This window comes from Pseudophryne corroboree, chromosome 9, assembly GCF_028390025.1.
Source record: "Pseudophryne corroboree isolate aPseCor3 chromosome 9, aPseCor3.hap2, whole genome shotgun sequence".
In the NCBI taxonomy this organism is placed as follows: Eukaryota; Metazoa; Chordata; class Amphibia; order Anura; family Myobatrachidae; genus Pseudophryne; species Pseudophryne corroboree.
Genome location: NC_086452.1, coordinates 483,814,104 through 483,836,194, shown reverse-complemented (window position 1 = coordinate 483,836,194; position 22,091 = coordinate 483,814,104). Strand labels below are relative to the sequence as shown.

Below are 22,091 nucleotides of genomic sequence, written 5' to 3'. Positions count from 1 at the left end.
TTATTTGTACATTTTGTACACTTAGTGGTTCTGGTTTGAGTATTTATTAAGACTGTCCTATGGGCTTTGTTAAGTTTAAACTAAATCTGTTTGGCCCCATTGGGGTGGTTGGAAGGTTGTGGGGAGGGTTTAGCTACATACAAGACTACTCTCACCGCCCTCTTTACACCCCATGGTTACATAGAAACATAGAATTTGTCGGCAGATAAGAACCACTTGGCCCATCTAGTCTGCCCCTTTTTTTTTTTTTTTTTTAATCTCTAACCTTAATTGATCCTTATTTCTTTGTAAGGATATCCTTATGTCTATCCCATGCATGTTTAAATTGCTCTACTGTCTTAGCCTCTACCACCTCTGATGGGAGGCTATTCCACTTGTCCACTACCCTTTCTGTGAAGTAATTTTTCCGCAAATTTCCCCTGAACCTCCCCCCCTCCAGTCTCAGTGCATGTCCTCGTGTCCTATTGCTTCTCTTCATTTGGAGAATGTTTCCCTCCTGGACTTTGTTAAAACCCTTGATCTATTTGAAAGTTTCTATCATGTCCCCCCTTTCCCTTCTCTGCTCCAAACTATACATATTGAGATTTCTTAGTCTTTCTGGGTATGTTTTGTGATGTAGGCCATGCACCATTTTAGTTGCCCTTCTTTGTACAGTTTCTAATGTATTAATATCCTATTGAAGATATGGCCTCCAGAATTGAACACAGTATTCTAGATGAGGCCGTACCAATGACCTATACAGTGGCATTATTACTTCTTTCTTTCTGCTGCTGATTCCTCTCCCAATGCAGCCAAGCATCTGACTAGCCTTCCTCATTGCTTTGTTACATTGCTTACCTGCCTTTAAGTCATCTGAAATAGTGACTCCTAGATCCCTTTCCTCCTCAGTAGTTTCCAGAATAGTGCCATTAATACTATATTTAGCCTTTGGATTTTTGAGACCCAAGTGCATGATTTTGCATTTTTTGGCAGTAAACTGTAATTGCCACACTCTTGACCATTCCTCTAGTCTACCTAGATTCTCAATCATTTGTTTTACCCCACCTGGTGTGTCTACCCTGTTGCATACCTTTGTGTCATCTGCAAAAAGGCATACTTTCCCTTTAATGCCATTTGCAATGTCGCCAATAAAGATATTAAAAAGCACTGGTCCAAGTACAGATCCCTGGGGTACTCCACTGGTAACATTTCCCTCCTGTGAATGCACTCCATTTACCATAACACTCTGTTTTCTATCCTTCAACCAAGATCTTATCCATTCAATAATCCTAATATCCAATCCCAAACTTTCAAGTTTATTTAGCAGTCTGCGATGTGGAACAGTGTCAAAAGCCTTACTAAAGTCTAGATAAGCTATATCCATGGCTCCACCTTTATCCATCACTTTAGTCACACAGTCAAAAAAGTCAATAAGATTTGTTTGACATGATCTCCCCCCAGTGAATCCATGCTGTTTGGGATCCTGTAAATTGCCGGATTTAAAATAATCTACAACTCTTTCTTTTAAGAGTGTTTCCATCAATTTCCCTACTACTGATGTAAGACTCACTGGTCTGTAGTTGTTTGCCTCTTCCTTGCTTCCACTTTTGTGCAGTGGATCTACGTTTGCTCTTTTCCAGTCCTCTGGAATTACTCCTGTAGTCTACCCCAGTTAGACTATGAAAAGTTTATCTAACAGTGCAAGCCGAAAATCCTCAGATAAACTTTTTTGAGTGACATGAAAGAAAAACTTCTATATTGACAGGATGGTCTATGAAGAGTCCAGCAGTAATCAGCCAGCAAATTGGGGCTCCTATCGCCTTGGTAGCATTCTCCCATGTTTAGCGCTCACCTCATCCATGTTTTCCAGGTGGTTCATGAGTTTCTGTAAGTCTGCCCTAATTTTAAAGCAGTAATCATTTACAAGACTTAATCAGGTCAGTTTCCTTGTAAATGGTTGCTGCTTTAAAAGTACGTTTAGACTCTTAAAAATTACCGAACAGCCTGTACCTCACAAGCTATTACATATTGCACCAAGTGAGAGTCCAAGAAATGAACCTTTAATGACGTATTGCACCCCATTGATTTATAAGATGTACAGTGGCCATTCAATATTTCAGAATAGATATAGGCCTTCTGATTCCCCAAATGTTTGTGCAGATTCTTCTTCACGTATCCCATCTCCTGGCAATTCCCTGATCTGGGGGCCTACAGAAATACCTTCTCTAATCTTAGCATCTCTGATTCGGGAAAAGTTACTTCTCTCGTATGTGAATCCAATTTGTGTTGCCCATCACTTTAGCAAAGGATGAAGGTACACGTCATCAGGGTCAGCCAGTGACCTGCTCACCACAACTTTCCTGCCTGGGACAAATGAGGGGCGTTCTGGCCAATCCTTAGAACTTAGTGGTTTCCCTTGTCCCTGCCGTCTCACTTACGTAAAGAACAAAGGTACACAGAATATTCCACTTCTATTTCTCCTACTGGAACTTTCCTAAAAGCCGTTTCATGTAGTCAGACAATGTTGTCATGTTTGCAGCGTGTGCACCAGGTAGACATGTATTACCGTTATGAAAAACGTCCTGTAAGTCAACTTCGGAGTAGTCTATGGTGAAGCGCCACTTGTTGTGTTTGTATTGGAAATAAATATACACTGCTCAAAAAAATAAAGGGAACACTTAAACAACACATCCTAGATCTGAATGAATGAAATATTCTTATTAAATACTTTGTTCTTTACATAGTTGAATGTGCTGACAACAAAATCACACAATAATTATCAATGGAAATCAAATTTATTAACCCATGGAGGTCTGGATTTGGAGTCGCACTCAAAATTAAAGTGGAAAAACACACTACAGACTACTCCAACTTTGATGTAATGTCCTTAAAACAAGTCAAAATGAGGCTCAGTAGTGTGTGTGGCCTCCACGTGCCTGTATGACCTCCCTACAACGCCTGGGCATGCTCCTGATGAGGTGGCGGATGGTCTCCTGAGGGATCTCCTCCCAGACCTGGACTAAAGCATCCGCCAACTCCTGGACAGTCTGTGGTGCAACGTGGCATTGGTGGATGGAGCGAGACATGATGTCCCAGATGTGCTCAATTGGATTCAGGTCTGGGGAACGGGCGGGCCAGTCCATAGCATCAATGCCTTCGTCTTGCAGGAACTGCTGACACACTCCAGCCACATGAGGTCTAGCATTGTCTTGCATTAGGAGGAACCCAGGGCCAACCGCACCAGCATATGGTCTCACAAGGGGTCTGAGGATCTCATCTTGGTACCTAATGGCAGGCTATCTCTGGCGAGCACATGGAGGGCTGTGCGGCCCCCCCAAAGAAATGCCACCCCACACCATTACTGACCCACTGCCAAACCGGTCATGCTGGAGGATGTTGCAGGCAGCAGAACGTTCTCCTTGGCGTCTCCAGACTCTGTCACGTCTGTCACATGTGCTCAGTGAGAACCTGCTTTCATCTGTGAAGAGCACAGAGTGCCAGTGGCGAATTTGCCAATCTTGGTGTTCTCTGGCAAATGCCAAACGTCCTGCACGGTGTTGGGCTGTAAGCACAACCCCCACCTGTGGACGTCGGGCCCTCATACCACCCTCATGGAGTCTGTTTCTGATCGTTTGAGTAGACACATGCACATTTGTGGCTTGCTGGAGGACATTTTGCAGGGCTCTGGCAGTGCTCCTCCTGTTCCTCCTTGCACAAAGACGGAGGTAGCGGTCCTGCTGCTGGGTTATTGCCCTCCTACGACCTCCTCCACGTCTCCTTATGTACTGGCCTGTCTCCTGGTAGCGCCTTCATGCTCTGGACACTACGCTGACAGACACAGCAAATCTTCTTGCCACAGCTCGCATTGATGTGCCATCCTGGATGAGCTGCACTACCTGAGCCACTTGTGTGGGTTGTAGACTCCGTCTCATGCTACCACTAGAGTGAAAGCACCGCCAGCTTTCAAAAGTGACCAAAACATCAGCCAGAAAGCATAGGAGCTGAGAAGTGGTCTGTGGTCACCACCTGCAGAACAACTCCTTTATTGGGGGTGCCTTGCTAATTGCCTATAATTTCCACCTGTTGTCTATTCCATTTGCACAACAGCATGTGAAATTGATTGTCAATCAGTATTGCTTCCTAAGTGGACAGTTTGGTTTCACAGAAGTGTGATTGACTTGGAGTTACATTGTGTTGTTTAAGTGTTCCCTTTATTTTTTTGAGCAGTGTATATAATATTTTTATCCCATGATTATTCTAAATCAGGAATGTATTCACACCTCAAGAAAATGAAGCCTGATAGGAAAGATCCAATTGCACAGTTGGATTCACCTTGAAGAGTATGGTTAGAAAACCCATGAATAGTGTTGTTGACCAGTGTTTATTTCTATTACTCATGTACCTGAGGGTGATCAAGATCCCTATGCTTGTACTTAGATTTGCAGACACATTGAACTATGTATAATGCTCCTCATTCTCATTTTTGTGTAGTATCTCGGTAGCCGCTCTCCAGAAAAAGTAAAACTAAAGATTTTGGAGCTGCTATACAGTTGGACTTTGGGTCTCCCCGGTGAAGTGAAGATAGCAGAAGCCTACCAGATGCTAAAGAAGCAAGGTGGGTTTGTGTGAAGGCCTTGTCAATAATTGCTGCCACTTCATTTCCCATACCTAATCTCCTACAAGTAAAATACTTTCTTCTTTTAGGGATTTTAAAAGAAGATCCCAAACTGCCAGCAGAAGCCATGATACCTTCTCTTCCACCTCGCCCTAAGAATGCTATTTTTGATGATGATGAGAAATCAAAGGTAATTCTTGCTTGTTGGCACCAATGATATGCAGGGAAGTCCATTTTGCCCATTCACCATTGATTCTGAGTATCTGCATTGTGCCAAGCTAAAGCTAAAATCCATCTAAACCAAAGTCTGTTCTCAAAGCCCCCTAATAGTCCAGGTTTTAAAGATGTCTATGCTTGAGCACAGGTGACTTAATTATCATTTAGGTTTATCCATCTGTGCTCATGCAGTGGTATCCTTACAACCTGGCGTGTAGAGGGGCCTCGAGGATCTAAGATTGCTATTTTTGTTGATGATGTTAAGATCTGGTGACATTCCCAGAGTTGTGGGCAGGTCCAGGTCCCACTGGCGCTTCCTGCATACATAGAGGGATGCACTGACGTTCTCACAGCTGATACATCCATTCACATGGTGAAACAGCGATGAGTCTGATCTGACAAATAATTCTCCATAGATGGCAGAAGTGATGGGATACTGCTTCTTTCTCACTAAGGGAAACTCTATCTGCACCTTTGTTGTATAAAGTTATGGACCTTTTATACCCCTTTCACATCGCCAAAATAACCCGGCTTTTTACCGGGTTGCTGCCGAGTCGACCCAGGTCGAGGTGCGGTGTGAAAGCGCCAGTCTGACTATCCCGGGATGTCCAACACAGTATTTCTTCCTATTAAAAGAAGGGTTGAACACGTGTCGGACCCGGATTATTGTGCACTAAAATGGTACAGTCCTGGGATATTCTGCCCACCCATGAAGAAATAGCGCTGATTGGTTGTTTCCAGTCAGCTGAGGTTTGTTTTCAGGACTGCAGTGCGAGCACACGTGTCTTAAAGCAATCTGCACAGTTCTGCACTCCTTTGGACCTCATTAGCCATGGCAAATTGGGGTGATGATGAAGTCAGGGAGTTGCTGCAGATCAGGGGTGAGGAGGAAATACGTTGGCAGATAACGGGTACAGTCAGGGATGCGATAACATCGCAGCATCACTAAAATACTTGCGGCATCAGGCTTTATTAGGTCCCAACAGCAGGTGGTCAATAAGTTGAAGGCGCTCAAGAAACAATTTCACAAGGTTAACTACCACAATAGGAACCTCAGTGGTGCTGCCCGCATGGATTGGCAGTATTTTGAGCTGTGTGCCCATGCATTTGGCCATACCGCATTAAGCAACCCTGTGACATTGTCAACCAATCTGGCTGCCGCTAAAACTAGCCATGACTGTGCTGCAGGGGTGGTCTTCAGTATGCCGGCTGACGGGATCCCGGCGCACAGTATACTGGCGCCGGGATCCCGACAGCCGGCATACCGTCACTTATTCTCCCTCGTGGGGGTCCACGACCCCCCTGGAGGGAGAATAAAATAGCGTGGCGCGGTGAGCATGCAAGGGGCTCATTTGCGCTTGCCACACTGTCGGTAAGCCGGCGGTCAGGCTCCCGGCGCCGGTATGCTGGTCGCCGGGAGCCCGACCGCCGGAATACCATAGTGAACCCTGCTGCAGAACCCCTCCCTCCTGTAGTGACCCCAGAGGCACGGTCATCTCCGCCACCGTCCACTGCATTGCTTGTAGATGAGCCAACGCCAGTGCTGGAAGATCCACTGCTGATGGAAGAAGCCGGTGTGTTGCCTACAACACAGGTGGCTGATGAGATACAACCTGGACCTAGAGTGGCCGCAACAACCCCAACATCAACAACCCCAACGCAGCCTTTACGAGGGCATGTAAGTTAACGATTATATATTTTCAACAGAATCTGGACATACACTTGTTTCCTGATTCTGATGTATATGCCAGAGAAAACGTGTAGTAACTGACCAAATATTAACATTTTCCAAAGTAATTGGAGATGAATTACAACTAAAATAATATAAAAAATGGGGGGCTTGGCCTGACTGGAGAGGCAGCTGGAAGCAGGATATCTGGGCTCTTGCTTCTTAAGTTGTTTATTGCTGCTGCCGCTGGAGAAACCCCACTTTGTCACCCACATTGTTATACCTGTGTCTCCGGGTGCCCAGCTGTTTGGTTTCGGAGCCGGGAGACCGATATATAGGTCTCTGCGGGTTGTGGCCAAAGCCGCGGCCTCTGTTTTCCTGTCTTCCCCGCCGGGAAGCTCCGTGGGGCGCGCTACTGCTGGCGCCTTGCGGGTCAAGCCTGAGCTGCTGCATCCGCCTCGGAGCCTGAGGCACACCCATCTGATCCCTCCCGTGCAGTCGCTGGTGGTCGGTGGAGCGTGTACCGGGTCCCATCGACCGTTGCTGGGAGGAGACGCGGGACCGCGCTTCCGGCGCTGCGTCTGCACTGCTCTGCTTCTGCCCGTCACATTCCCTCTCACAGCGGCCCGTGGAGCTCCCCTCCTCACCTTGCCTCCTTGGACCTCTCCCTCCCTAAATACCTTATCTGCTGCGGTAGGAGGGGAGAATTGAAGAGGAGAGGGCACAGAAAAATAAATAAATAAATAAATAAATGGGGAAATACAATTATCTCCTGTGCTGCACATAGGATCTTCTGCTGTGGTGGAGTCAATAAGTGGATGTACACATAACTTTTCCCTGCTGTGTAGTCCCCCAATATATATTTGACTGCTTCCCAGATTATATTGTGGATCAAGGCACCCCCACCACTACTCCCCCTTTTATCCTTCAGAACCAGTGATTTCTTCTCCAGTCCGTTGCCACAAAGTGAATTATAGGAGATAATCCCGTCATCCCGTAGGTCGGAGGTGATTTGTGAGCGTTTCATTACTTTTCTCTGACGTCCTAGTGGATGCTGGGAACTCCGTAAGGACCATGGGGAATAGCGGGCTCCGAAGGAGGCTGGGCACTCTAGAAAGATCTTAGACTACCTGGTGTGCACTGGCTCCTCCCACTATGACCCTCCTCCAAGCCTCAGTTAGATTTCGTGCCCGGCCGAGGTTGGATGCACACTAGGGGCTCTCCTGAGCTCTTAGAAAGTAATAGTCTTAGATTTTTTTATTTTCAGTGAGACCTGCTGGCAACAGGCTCACTGCAGCGAGGGACTAAGGGGAGAAGAAGCGAACTCGCCTGCTTGCAGCCGGATTGGGCTTCTTAGGCTACTGGACACCATTAGCTCCAGAGGGATCGACCGCAGGCCCAGTCCTTGGTGTTCGGTCCCGGAGCCGCGCCGCCGTCCCCCTTACAGAGCCAGAAGCAAGAAGATGGTCTGGAAAATCGGCGGCATGAAGACTCAGTCTTCACCAAGGTAGCGCACAGCACTGCAGCTGTGCGCCATTGCTCCTCTCACACACTTCACACTCCGGTCACTGAGGGTGCAGGGCGCTGGGGGGGGGGCGCCCTGAGGCAGCAATAAAAACACCTTGGCTGGCAAAAATACCTCAATATATAGCCCCAGGGGCTATATATGAGGTAAATACCCCTGCCAGATTCCATAAAAAAGTGGGAGAATAGGCCGCGGAAAAGGGGCGGAGCTATCTCCCTCAAGCACACTGGCGCCATTTTCCCTCACAGCTCCGATGGAGGGAAGCTCCCTAGCTCTCCCCTGCAGTTTACAACACAGAAAAGGGTTAAAAAAGAGAGGGGGGGGGCATTTAATTTAGGCGCAGTATACATATATAAAAAAAGCAGCTATAGGGGACATAACTCAGTTAGTCCCTGCATTATATAGCGCTCTGGTGTGTGCTGGCATACTCTCACTCTGTCCCCACAAAGGGCTTTTGTGGGTCCTGTCCTCGTTTAGAGCATTCCCTGTGTGTCTGCGGTGTGTCGGTACGGCTGTGTCGACATGTTGAATGAGGAGGCTTATATGGTGACGGAACAGAGGCCGATATATGTGATGTCGCCCCCTGTGGGGCCGACACCAGAGTGGATGGATAGGTGGAAGGTAGTAACCGACAGTGTCAACTCCTTATATAAAAGGGTGGATGACGTAACAGCTGTGGGACAGCCGGCTTCTCAGCCCGCGCCTGCCCAGGCGTCTCAAAGGCCATCAGGGGCTCAAAAACGCCCGCTCTCTCAGATGGCAGACACAGATGTCGACACGGAGTTTGACTCCAGTGTCGACAAGGTTGAGACATATACACAATCCACTAGGAACATCCGTGACTTGATCCCGGCAATAAAAAATGTGTTATACATTTCTGACATTAACCCAAGCACCTCTAAAAATGGGTTTTAGGTTTGGGGAGAAAAAAACAGGCAGTGTTTTGTCCCCCCATCAGATGAATAAATGAAGTGTGTGAAAAGCGTGGGTTCCCCCGTTAAGAAACTGGTAATTTATAAAAAGTTACTGATGGCGTACCCTTTCCCGCCAGGAGGATAAGTTACGCTGGGAGATATCCCCTAGGGTGGAAAAGGCGCTCACACGGTTGTCAAAAAAGGTGGCACTGCCGTTTTAGGAACGGCCACTTTGAAGGTACCTGTTGATAAAAAGCAGGAGGCTATCCTGAAGTCTGTATTTACACACTCAGGTACTAGACTGAAACCTGCAGATCGTGCTGCTGCAGCGTGGTCGGTGACCCTGTCAAGCATACTAGTTTGCTAATATGAGAACATATTAAAGACGTCGTCTTATATATGAGGGATGCACAGAGGGATATTTTGCCGGCTGGCATCCAAAATGAATGTAATGTCCATTCTGTCAGGAGGGTATTAGAGACCTGTCACTGGACAGGTGATGCTGACTTAAAAAGCGCATAGAGATTCTGCCTTATAAGGGTGAGGAATTATTTGGGGATGGTCTCTGGGACCTCGTATCCACAGCAACTGCTGGAAGAAATATTTTTACCTCAGGTTTTCCTCACAGACAAAGGTACAGTCCTTTCGGCTTCAGAAAAGCAAGCGGGTCAAATGGCGCTTCCTTTCTGTACAGAGACAAGGGAAGAGGGAAAAAGCTGCACCAGTCAGCCTGTTCCCAGAATCAAAATTCTTCCCCCGCTTCCTGTGAGTCCACAGCATGACGCGGGTGCTCCACAGGTGTAGCCAGGTACGGTGGGCGGCCGTCTCAAAAATTTCAGCAATTAGTGGGCTCGCTCACAGGTGGATCCCTGTTTCTTTCAAGTAGTATTTCAGGGGTACAAGCTGGAATTCGAGATGTCTCCCCCCAGCCGTTTCCTAAAATATGCCTTGCTGACAACTCCCTCAGGCAGGGAGGCTGTGCTAGAGGCAATTAATAAGCGGTATTCCCAGCAGGTAATACTCAAGGTGCCCCTACTTCAACAAGGACGGGGTTACTATTCCACACGGTTTGGGGTACCGAAACCGCATGGTTCGGTGTGACCCATTTTATATATTAAAATCCTTGAACACATACATAAAAAAATTCAAGTTCAAGATGGAATCGCTCAGGGCGGTTATTGCAAGCCTGGACGAGGGGGATTACATGGTATCCCGGGACATCAAGGATGCTTACCTGCATGTCCCCATTTACCATCCTCGCCAGGAGTACCTCAGATTTGTGGTACAGGATTACCATTACCAAATCCAGACACTGCCGTTTGGACTGTACATGGCACCGAGGGTGTTTTATCAAGGTAATGGCCGAAATGATGATACTCCTTCGAAAAAAGGGAGTTTTAATTATCCCGTACTTGGACAATCTCTTTATAAGGGTGAGGTCCAAGGAGCAGTTGGTAGTCGGGGTAGCACTATTTTGGAAAGTGCTACAACAGCACGGTTGGATTCTAAACAGTCCAAAGTCACAGCTGGTTCCTATGACACGTCTACTGTTCCTGGGGATGGTTCTGGACATAAACCAGAAATAGTGTTTCTCCCGGAGGAGAAAGCCAAGGAGTTGTCATCTCTAGTCAGAGACCTCCTGAAGCCAAAACAGGTAGCGGTGCATCATTGCACGCGAGTCCTGGGAAAAATGGTAGCTTCCTACGAAGCAATCCCATTAGGCAGGTTCCATACAAGAACTTTTCAGAGGGACCTGTTGGACAAGTGGTCCGGATCGCATCTTCCGATGCATAGGCTGATAACCCTGTCTCCGAGGACCAGGGTATCTCTACTGTGGTGGCTGCAGAGTGCCCATCTTCAAGAGGGCCGCAGGTTCGGCATACAGGACTAGGTCCTAGTGACCATGGATACCAGCCTTGAGGCTGGGGGGCAGTCACACAGGGAAGAAACTTCCAGGGACTTTGGTCAAGTCAGGTGATTTCCCTACACATAAATATTCTGGACCTGAGGGCCATTTACAATGCCCTGAGGCCTGTAAGGCCTCTGCTTCAAAACCAGCCGGTACTGATCCAATCAGACAACATCACGGCAGTCGCCCATGTAAACCAACAGGGCGGCACAAGAAGCAGGATGGCGATGGCAGAAGCCACAAGGATTATCCGATAGGCGGAAAATCATGTGTTAGCACTGTCAGCAGTGTTCATTCCCGGAGTGGACAACTGGGAAGCAGATCTTCTCAACAGACATGACCTCCACCCGGGAGAGTGGGGACTTCCTCCAGAAGTCTTCCAAAGGATTGTACACCAGTGGGAAAGGCCACAGGTGGACATGATGGCGTCCCGCCTCAACAAAAAGCTATAAAAGATATTGCGCCAGGTCAAGGGACCCTCAGGCGATAGCTGTGGACGCTCTGGTAACACCGTGGGTGTACCAGTCGGTTTATGTGTTCTCCCCTCTGCCTCTCATACCAAAGGTACTGAGAATAATAAGAAGGCGAGGAGTAAGAACGATACTCGTGGTTCCGGACTGGCCAAGAAGAGCTTGGTACCCAGAACTTCAAGAATTTATATCAGAGGACCCATGGCCTCTGCCACTCAGACAGGACCTGCGGCAGCAGGGGCCCTGTCTGTTCCAAAACTTACCGCGGCTGCGTTTGACGGCATGGCGGTTGAACGCCGGATCCTGAAGGAAAAGGGCATTCCGGAGGAAGTCATTCCTACGCTTACTAAAGCCAGGAAAGAGATTACAGCAAATCATTATCACCGCATATGGCGGAAATATGTTGCATGGTGTGAGGCCGAAAGGGCCCCAACAGAGGAATTTCAACTAGGTCGTTTTCTGCATTTCCTGCAAGCAGGAGTGACTATGGGCCTTAAATTAGGTTCCATTAAGGTACAGATCTCGGCTCTGTCGATCTTCTTTCAAAAAGAACTAGCTTCAGTACCTGAAGTTCAGACATTTATAAAAGGAGTGCTGCATATTCAGCCCCTGTTTGTGCCTCCTGTGGCACCTTGGGACCACTAAAGACCGTGGATCTGTAATATCTCACTTGGAAAGTGGTCATGTTATTGGCCTTGGTTTCGGCCAGGCGAGTATCAGAATTGGCGGCTTTATCATGTAAAAGCCCTTATCTGATTTTCCATATGGATAGGGCAGAATTGAGGACTCGTCCCCAGTTTCTCCCTAAGGTGGTGTCAGCGTTTCACCTGAACCAGCATATTGTGGTGCCTGCGGCTATTAGGGACTTGGAGGACTCCAAGTTGTTAGACGTGGTCAGGGCCCTGAAAATATATGTTTCCAGAACGGCTGGAGTCAGAAAATCTGACTCGCTGTTTATCCTATATGCACCCAACAAGCTGGGTGCTCCTGCTTCTACGCAGACTATTGCTCGTTGGATTTGTAGTACAATTCAGCTTGCACATTCTGTGGCAGGCCTGCCACAGCCAAAATCTGTCAATGCCCATTCCACAAGGAAGGTGGGCTCATCTTGGGCGGCTGCCCGAGGGGTCTCTGCTTTACAACTTTGCCGAGCTGCTACTTGGTCAGGGGCAAACACGTTTGCAAAATTCTATAAATTTGATACCCTGGCTGAGGAGGACCTGGAGTTCTCTCATTCGGTGTTGCAGAGTCATCCGCACTCTCCCGCCCGTTTGGGAGCTTTGGTATAATCCCCATGGTCCTTACAGAGTTCCCAGCATCCACTAGGACGTCAGAGAAAATAAGAATTTACTCACCGGTAATTCTATTTCTCGTAGTCCGTAGTGGATGCTGGGCGCCCATCCCAAGTGCGGTTTATCTGCAATACGTGTACATAGTTATTGTTAACTAAATCGGGTTATTGTTGAGCCATCTGTTGAGAGGCTCAGTTGTTTCATACTGTTAACTGGGTTTCATATCACGAGTTATACGGTGTGATTGGTGTGGCTGGTATGAGTCTTACCCGGGATTCAAAATCCTTCCCTATTGTGTACGCTCGTCCGGGCACGGTGTCCTAACTGAGGCTTGGAGGAGGGTCATAGTGGGAGGAGCCAGTGCACACCAGGAGCCCGCTATTCCCCATGGTCCTTACGGAGTTCCCAGCATCCACTACGGACTACGAGAAATAGAATTACCGGTGAGTAAATTCTTATTATTGCTTTCTCATCAGTCGGAGTGCCTACATGGTGATGCTGCCGGTCGGATTGCCGTGATCATTGAAGCACTTCACTACAGCTGTTGTTTGTGACGCTCTCTCAATTTCATTGCTCACTCTCCCATGACTACTGGTGGTGTTATTATACCTGATGAACACGGTTGAATACTTCTGACGCCTTGGTGGATTACAATTGCACTCCATTTTTCTTTTTTTGCTGAACCCTCTTGGTTGCGTTATGTAATCTCTCACCGTCCACAGCTGTGATGTAATGTTTTTTCTGCTTCCATTGCTAACGGCATACCGTTTTCACCGTTCGATCCTCATGAGTTTGTAACTATTATTATGGACAAATTCTTATGCTCTACTGCACCGAAACCTCAACGATATAGTAGTGGTAGCATGCGAGGGGAACAGAGTCCTGAATCTCCACTGTCATCATCTATTTCAGATTGCTTAGACATCGCGGTTGACTCATCACCCACCATGCCTCCGAAGGCTTCACCCGCTCCTCCTTCCTATTCAGAAATAGTGAAAGCGATCAAAGAGACAGTGGAACCCGGGTTACAAGCCTAGGCGGATAAATTCATGTCGGCAGTATCGGATTTGAAATCGGAACTTGGGTCTATGTCGCGCCGAATCTCAGTGAATGAGAACAGAATTGGAGTGAACTTCAAGGAAATTGAGGATCTTAAAGACCAAGTTGCCTACCTCGCCTCTTCATGCCAACATATGATGATGATAATGGATGATCTTGAAAATAGATCACTTCTTAACAACCTGAGAATTGTCGGTCTTAAAGAATCGTTGAAAGGTCCTGACCTCCTGAAATTCCTCCTCTCTGATTTGCCAGGCCTCTTGGGCATCCCTGAAGAACTATCTTCACTGGAAATCGAAAAGGGCTCATAGACTGGGTCCACCACGTGACTCTAACCAATCTAGACCCCGCCCTGTTATCTTTAAGTGTTTGAACTTCCGAAATAAAGAAATGATATGGTCTGCTGCTCTGAATTAATGCTCTCTCCAATGGGATGGCCAACGATTACTCTGCAGAGGTCTCCAGAGCCAGGAGGGAAATGTCTCCAATCTGCTCTCAGCTGGTGAAGAGCGGTACCCGATTTGCCCTTTTTTATGCTGCGCATCTTCACCCCACAGGGTCCGAAGGATTTCACATCAGTGGACTCTGCTAAAGATTTTGTAGCCGAAATCAGGGGACCAATGCAGCCGACCTAGACTTCACCTTCATCTTTACCGTCCATGGACTGTAATGACTGACCCCTGGTTCTATGGTATCGTTGTTTCTTCGCCTACTGGTTAATATTGCTAATGTTTTTTTCTTTATTGAGGTTTGTAATATGTTTAACTTTTTGTTTTGATGGTGGTTTAATTTCTCTTCATGAGGGTCATTGCGTTATTTTATTAGATTTGTTCTCTCGGTATTGCCTGTTAATTGTTTTTTGTTCTACATCGCAGCTGTTAGATGTTGACTGTTTATGTTGCTGTCTACGGAAATCTGTATTTTCGTCTTTTGTTCTTGTTTCTGCTTCTTCCTATTCTTTCTAACTTTTTCTTTTTCCCTCTTTACTTCTTCATTCATGCAGCCACTTTGCCGGATGGGGTGGGGGTTCATATTGTCTTTGCTGTGCTGGTTTGCTCATTCTGGATGTCTTCCCATTTATAGATATATTGCTGTCCAACCGTATTCCCGTGCTGAATGTATAGATGTCACAACTTAATATATTTTCTTGGAATGTCAGGGGTATTCTCCTATTAAACGAAGACGTATCCTTACCTATTTAAATAAAGTGAAAGCAGATGTCTCAATGCTCCAGGAAACCCAGCTCACCCCTGCTGAACATGTTAAGCTTGCTATGCTTAGGCATGAGGTTATAGCCTTTTCTTCCTACTCTTCAAAAGCGAGGGGGGTTGGGATCCTCATTCGCAAGGGTATTGCGTTCGACATTCATCATCAGATTATCGATCCCCTAGGTAGATACATTGTATTGGATGTTACCTTAGAGGGAACCAGGCTAACTTTATGCAACGTCTACGCCCCGGCTGTATATGATAAATCATTTTATTGAGAGATAACAAATCTTCTTCAACCTTATTCTCATGCCTCTCTTATTATAGGAGGTGATATGAATCTGGCGTCTTCCTTGGTTTTGGATAGGAAGGGTACTTCATCTCAGAGGGCCCGACTTCCCAAGATCAATCTAGACTACGTATCTGAACAACTGGGCCTGGTAGACATATGGCGACTCCGTAACCCTGTTGAATTGGAATATACTTGCTACTCGGCAACTCATAATTCTTTTTCCCGTATTGATTCTTTTTTTTGTGTCCACTGATCTGTCCTCCGGGATCATTGAAGCGGTTATTAATACCATAAGTATTTCGGATCACGCTCCCATTTCAATTTTACTACAGGGTAAGTTCACTTTGGGTACTAATACACATTGGAGATTTCCCGCCAAAATGGCGGCCTCTCCAGGCTTCCAATCTATGTTGATAGATTCTTATTGTTTTATTAACTCTGGCCATGTGTCTGACCCTGCTTTGTTCTGGCAGACCTGCGAGGGGACATAATTACATATATGTCTAAATATAGACGGGACCAAGATGCTACTTATAGGGCGGCACAATCTGCACTTACTTCCTCCTTTCAATCCTTCAAAACCTCACCTAAGTTAGCTAATAAGCAGAAATATAGATTTCAGTCTGTCAGCCAGTAATTTGGTAAACAGTTTGTAGTCCACGTTAAGTAAAGAAATAGGCCGGTAAGAGAAGGGGAGAAGAGGATCCTTACCAGGTTTGGGCAGTACACGAATCAGAACCGAATTAAAATTACGTGGGATAGTAAGATTCGAGAAAATAGAGTTAAAGAAGGCAGTTAGAGAGTCAACTATTATAGGGGATAGTAACTTAAATAACTCCCCAGACAAACCATCAGGGCCTAGGGTTTTCAAAGACTTGAGGGCCTTAATAGCCTCTGTAACTTCGGTGACAGGTGCAGTAAGGGAATCCGACTGGGTAGAGGATATCTGAGGTAACTTTAATGTCTCCCAAAAAGAGCATTTGTTTCCCTGATCAATATCACTATGCGAGTAACGATTGTTAAAAAAAGAGTAAAAAATATCAGTCACCACTTTCCCATCGTATTGTACAGTAGAAGTATAGTCCTTCAGAGCCGTTACATGCTGGGGGCCCCTGTCGGATTTAAGAAGATTGGACAGAAGACGGCTAGGTTTATCCCCATACTGAAAAAAATTGTATTTACCTGCGGTAAGGAATCTATTATCCATAAAGTGTGGTCAAAATGAATCCTAGCTTCCCTATTTTGCCTGAAATAATACACGAGGCTCAAACTGGTTTTATCTCGGGCAGACAATCGGTGACTAATATCCGTAAAGTCCTGAAGGTTCACCAGTCCTTGGGAGGCGCGGAGATGGGTGATCCCACTTTATTACTATCGCTTGATGCAGAAAAAGCATTTGATTTGGTAACGTGGGATCATTTGTTCGAAACACTCCGACGTTTTGGATTTCCTGAACGATTTGTGACCATAATACATACCATATATCACGATGCGTCTACTCAAGTTTTCACTAACCGAATCTCTCCCAACCCCTAGTGATTCATAGGGGGACTTGACAAGGTTGCCCCTTACCCCCGTTGCTCTTCGCGACTGCATTGGAACTGCTGGCTGCAGCCCTGAGACAGTTACCGGCTTTTTCTGGGATTTCGGTGGGAGGGAGGGAGGTTAAGCTTGGATTATTTGCGGATGACATGATTTTATTTATTTCTAATCCCCGTACATCTATTCCGGCTATCTTTGATACTATACATTGTTTCTCCTTCATCCACTAGGGGCCACTGGAGTGCAGATACAATGGGGATATAGTAGGCAGTAACTGGGAGCTGGCACTTTAAATTTATAACCATGTGACTAACTGCTCCCCTACCCTACTATGTCCCCCCTCCAAGCCAGTCTAGTCTTCTTTTAGTGCCCGTGGGAGCTGGTCACTTGGCTCTTCTCTGAAGATTTTTTTATTTCTTTTTATTATTTTTTCTTTCTTGCACTCACAGATTGGCAGCTCTGCCACTGCCAGTCTGCACCGCGGGACCTGCCAGCGGGGTCCCATCGCAGCTGCATGCGGCTCGGGATGGGCCCTGGCTGAAGGAGACACTAGCTCTCTGGAGACACCGCTGCGTGTCGGGGCCGCTCCGTCGGCAGAAGATCCTGGCAGCAAGGCAGCGGTGAGTATGAGTGGCCGGACACTGCTGCGTGCGGCGGGTGTCGGGGCCACTCCGTCGAGATCCTGGCGGACATCGCTGCGTGCGGCGCATGTCGGGGCCACTCCATCACTTCCATAGAAGCAGCAGGAGTACAGGACAGCGGTGAGTACAGACTCTCCCCCTCCACACTGATATATAATTTTACTATTGCTAAAACCATGTTTTTCAGTTTACCATGTATGATTACTGGCATTTACTTGTGCAATGAGTAATAGCACATTTATTCCCAGTCACTGTCTGGAGGTTGAAACCAGAGGCGCCTTTGCCACTTTAAACTTGGCGCTATTGAGGGGAGGGGCGGAGCTTCAGCCCACTCTGCACAGCGCCCGCTCTGTGCAGCGGACTCAGCGCTCCCCGGCTGCGGCGTAGATTGCCGGCGGGGAATACAGGGCGCTCCCCGCTTCGTTTAAACTTAAGCGGGTTATTTTAAAATAGGCGCCGAAACGAGGGGGCGGAGCTAACTCCCGCTTTGTACAGCGATCGCTCCCCGGCCGCTGCACACATTGCTATGCAGGGCAGTCTCATAGCCCAGAGGCATCACATAGTGGCTATAGATTAGGAGCCTGCTCTATATCGGGAGCTGTGCCTCAGCTCATTAATGCTTCCAGTATGCATAGTCTAATAGCAGTGCATATTAAGCATAGGAACCCTGGTTCATCACTATATATTGTGACAAGAACACTGGGATAGTGTTTGAGGGCAGGTATATTTGTCCCAGGTTCTTGTCTTACATGTTTTAGAAAATGTTAACTTCTAGGAAAAATGCTTTTTGTTTTGTCTGAACCTTCTCAGTTTGCTGTAAAAGCTGGGTAAAGGCTCTGAGAGAGAGATAAGGCGAGTTCTAGACATTGGGCCCAGTTCGGGTCTTTGGCCTCACAGAGGGCTAATCAGGGTTTCAGCTGTGTATGAGTGTTATAGTGCTTCTAACCTGATTAGTATGGGCAGACTGCCTGGGAAGGCTGCAGGATCTGTGTGTGAGAGACACGCTTTCTGATGCAAGTAAGCTATACAGTATGTACTGAAGAACTCTGTGTTTTGTTTAGTGACAGTTAGGAATATCTTATGTTTAGTTAGTGCCGGACAGGCAAGGTATTTTTATTTTGGGGTTTGTTTTATTTTCTGTTTCAATAAAACTGGCCGGGGTCAGTTGTACCAGAAACTGGACTTGTGTTGTTCCTCAGCTGCTGCGTGCGGCCATATTCCCCAGGAAAAGGCGCCTTGCACCCCTACAGTGTTACAACTTGGTGGAGAATGCGAGCACACCGTTCTGCGCATAAGTGAAAGCAGCAGCTTTGTGAGGCCTGCAGAAAACGGTGGTTTATGCAGATACAGCCCAGTGTGAAGTTACTGAGACTCACCCCTGAGGGTTTGATATATGTCCTGGGTGAAAGCAGCTACAAAGCCGCCTGAAAAATCTGTCGACATGGAGGATCTGCTTAAAGCCTTGCTGCAAGCTACAGCGGCTCAGCAGGAGGCCAACCGACAGCAGCAGGTGGCAATGGAAGAAAATAGGAGACAACAGCAGGTGGCAATGGAGGAAAATTGGAGACTACAGCAGGAGGCCAACAGACAGCAGCAGGTGGCAATGGAGGAAAATATAAGACAGCAGCAGGTGGCAATGGAGGAAAATAAGAGACAACAGCAGGCAGTTGTTGATGAACTTTACAGGCAACAGCGTCAGGATAGAGAGGCCTTAGCAGAAGTGGTGCAGAGACTTGCAGCTCGGGTTGGAGATGTGGCCGTCAGTGCTCCAACCAGCTCTAGTTCTATACGGGCCAGTCACTTCCTGCAGAAAATGACAGAGGCTGATGATGTGGAGGCCTATCTGACCACGTTTGAAAGGACTGCCGAGCGTGAGAACTGGCCGAAAGCACAGTGGGCCAGTCTGCTGGCACCTTTCCTGTCAGGTGAGCCCCAAAAAGCTTACTTTGATTTAAGCCCTGCTGAGGCTCGGGACTATGATAAACTAAAGACTGAGATCCTGACCCGCCTGGGAGTCACGCTGTCAGTACGAGCACAACGGGTGCACCGTTGGCTGTACGCCATGGAGAAGCCTCCGCGCTCCCAGATGCACGACCTTATTCAGCTAACAAAAAAATGGCTACAGCCAGAGACATTAACTGGTCCCCAGATGGTGGAAAGAGTCGTCATGGACCGCTACTTGAGATCTTTGCCCATGGTCCTGCGCAAGTGGGTGAGCCATGGAAACCCGGGTACTGCTGACCAATTAGTGGACATGGTAGAGAGGTATTTGGCAGCAGAGGAACTACTGATGACCACCCAGCAACCCATAGATCCTCGACAGCGCCCTTCAGTAAAGACTGGTAAGACTGTTCCGTGGGAAAACGTTGCTGGGCGGTTAAGAGAACGCAAGGCTGGAGAGACTGTAAACACTGGCCCTGGAGACAGGCCAATGGGGCTAGAACGGTCTATGCTGCCCAAACGGGTTGATAATCGTGTGGTTAAATGTTTTAGGTGTGGTATGCCAGGTCATGTTATTGCCAATTGCCCAGTCACGCAAGAACCCATGCAATGTGATGCTGCCTTTGAATGTCGCAGAATGTCTTTCTTTGCTAGGCTAGCCTGTACTGTGGTACCTTCACCTGAGCTGGAAAAACAAATGTGTGATGTGTTCTTAGAGGGTAACCGGGTAGAGGCCTTGCTAGATTCAGGAAGTTTAGTTACCCTCGTGAAAGCTGGGTTAGTGAACCCCTTAAAGGTCCAGCAAATACCTATTGGGGTAACTTGCATACATGGGGATACCCAACATTATGCCACTGCTGAGGTGAATATAGAAACTTGTTGTGGGTCAGCAATGGTTAAAGTGGGACTGGTCCCTACCTTGGTGCATGAGGCCATAATAGGGAGGGATTTTCCTCATTTTTGGAAACTGTGGGAATCACGGTTATCAACAGATGTGAGAAGTAAAAAGCCAGTTGATAATACCGGTGATTTTATGGATGTACGTGGGTCTTCGGAACTTTCTGGCCCTTTGCCTTTTGCTAGTTTGGCTGGGGAAGTGACAGATGGGGAGTCCAGTGAGGACCCTCTTGCCGGGAACAGAGACATAGTAGTTAGAACTGAAAGCGTGCCTGACCTGGAGGTAAAGAAGGATCTGTTTGCGTCTGAACAGTTAAAGGATCCTACCTTAATAAAGGCTAGAGAGAATGTTAAGATTGTTAATGGGGAACCTGTGGTACCAGGTGACAGGGTTACGTATCCCCACATGGCCATCTGTAATGAGCTCTTGTACCACATTGTCAAAAGGGGTGAGGATGTGGTGGAACAGCTGGTAGTTCCCCAGCCTTATCGGAGAACGGTACTAGATTTAGCTCATAGTCACGTTACCGCAGGACATTTAGGGGCAGAAAAAACCACTGAAAGAGTTTTACAAAGGTTCTTTTGGCCAGGGGTTTATAAAGAAGTGTCTGAATATTGTTCTTCCTGTCCTGAATGCCAGTATCATGCCCCTAGACCCCATTTCAGGAGCCCACTAGTTCCCATGCCTATTATAGAGGTCCCGTTTGACAGAATAGCCATGGATCTCGTGGGGCCCTTGTTAAAGTCTGCTCGGGGCCATCAGTATATCCTGGTAATTATGGACTATGCCACTCGATATCCTGAGGCTGTCCCTTTACGCACTATCACAACCAAGGCGATAGCTAGGGAGCTGGTGCAGGTATTTAGTAGAGTGGGAATACCAAAAGAAATTTTGACTGACCAAGGTACTCCATTTATGTCAAGGATCATGAAAGAGTTGTGCAAGTTATTTAAGGTCACTCACCTCAGGACGTCCATCTACCATCCCCAAACTGACGGGTTGGTGGAAAGGTTTAATAAAACATTAAAAAGTATGTTAAAAAAGGTTGTTGAGAGAGATGGGAAAAACTGGGATTGTTTGTTGCCCTACTTGTTAATGGCCATCAGAGAAGTTCCTCAGTCCTCTACGGGGTTTTCTCCATTTGATTTGTTGTATGGTAGACACCCCAGAGGGCTGTTGGATATTGCCAAAGAGACGTGGGAAGGACAGCCCACTCCTTATAGAAGCGTTATTGAGCATGTAACACAAATGCAGGATAGGATTGCAGCCGTGGTACCTGTTGTCAGAGAGCACATGGAACAGGCCCAAAGTGCTCAACAGAGGGTCTATAACCGGAGTGCCAAGATACGGGAATTTGCTCCTGGCGATAGAGTTCTTGTTTTGGTACCCACTGTGGAAAGCAAATTCCTAGCTAAATGGCAGGGTCCATTTGAGATTAGGGAAAAAGTGAATGAGGTTAATTACAAAGTATACCAGCCGGGAAAGAGAAAACCCGAACAGATCTACCATGTTAACTTAATCAAACCCTGGAAAGATAGGTTGTCTCTGTCAGCGGAGCCTTGCCCTTTGGTGTCTTCACCCCGGTTGCTTCCCGCAGTGAAGGTGTCAGAGACATTATCAGCTGATCAGAACAATCAGGTTAAAGAATTTCTCATCCAAAATAGGGAGGTATTTTCAGAGCTGCCTGGCCGAACGACCATAATAAAACATGACATTGTCACAGAACCAGGGGTCAGGGTTCATTTAAAGCCATATAGGATTCCTGAAGCTCAGCGAGAAGCTATTTCTAAGGAAGTTAAAACCATGTTAGAACTGGGAGTCATAGAGGAGTCTAACAGTGAGTGGTCCAGTCCCATAGTGCTCATCCCGAAGCCCGACGGTAGCATACGCTTCTGTAATGACTTTCGTAAGTTAAATGAGG

General features: G+C 47.1%; 1 protein-coding gene across 1 annotated transcript in view; it reads left to right on the top strand.

Annotated features, from left to right (window-relative positions):
* Positions 1-22,091, top strand: part of GGA1 (golgi associated, gamma adaptin ear containing, ARF binding protein 1) — a 329,846-nt gene that overhangs the window by 42,809 nt on the left and 264,946 nt on the right. Inside the window, exons 4-5 of the mRNA XM_063941459.1 lie at positions 4,471-4,594; positions 4,684-4,784. Coding sequence (XP_063797529.1) covers positions 4,471-4,594; positions 4,684-4,784 — 225 coding nt within the window. The remainder of the gene's footprint in view (positions 1-4,470; positions 4,595-4,683; positions 4,785-22,091) is intronic.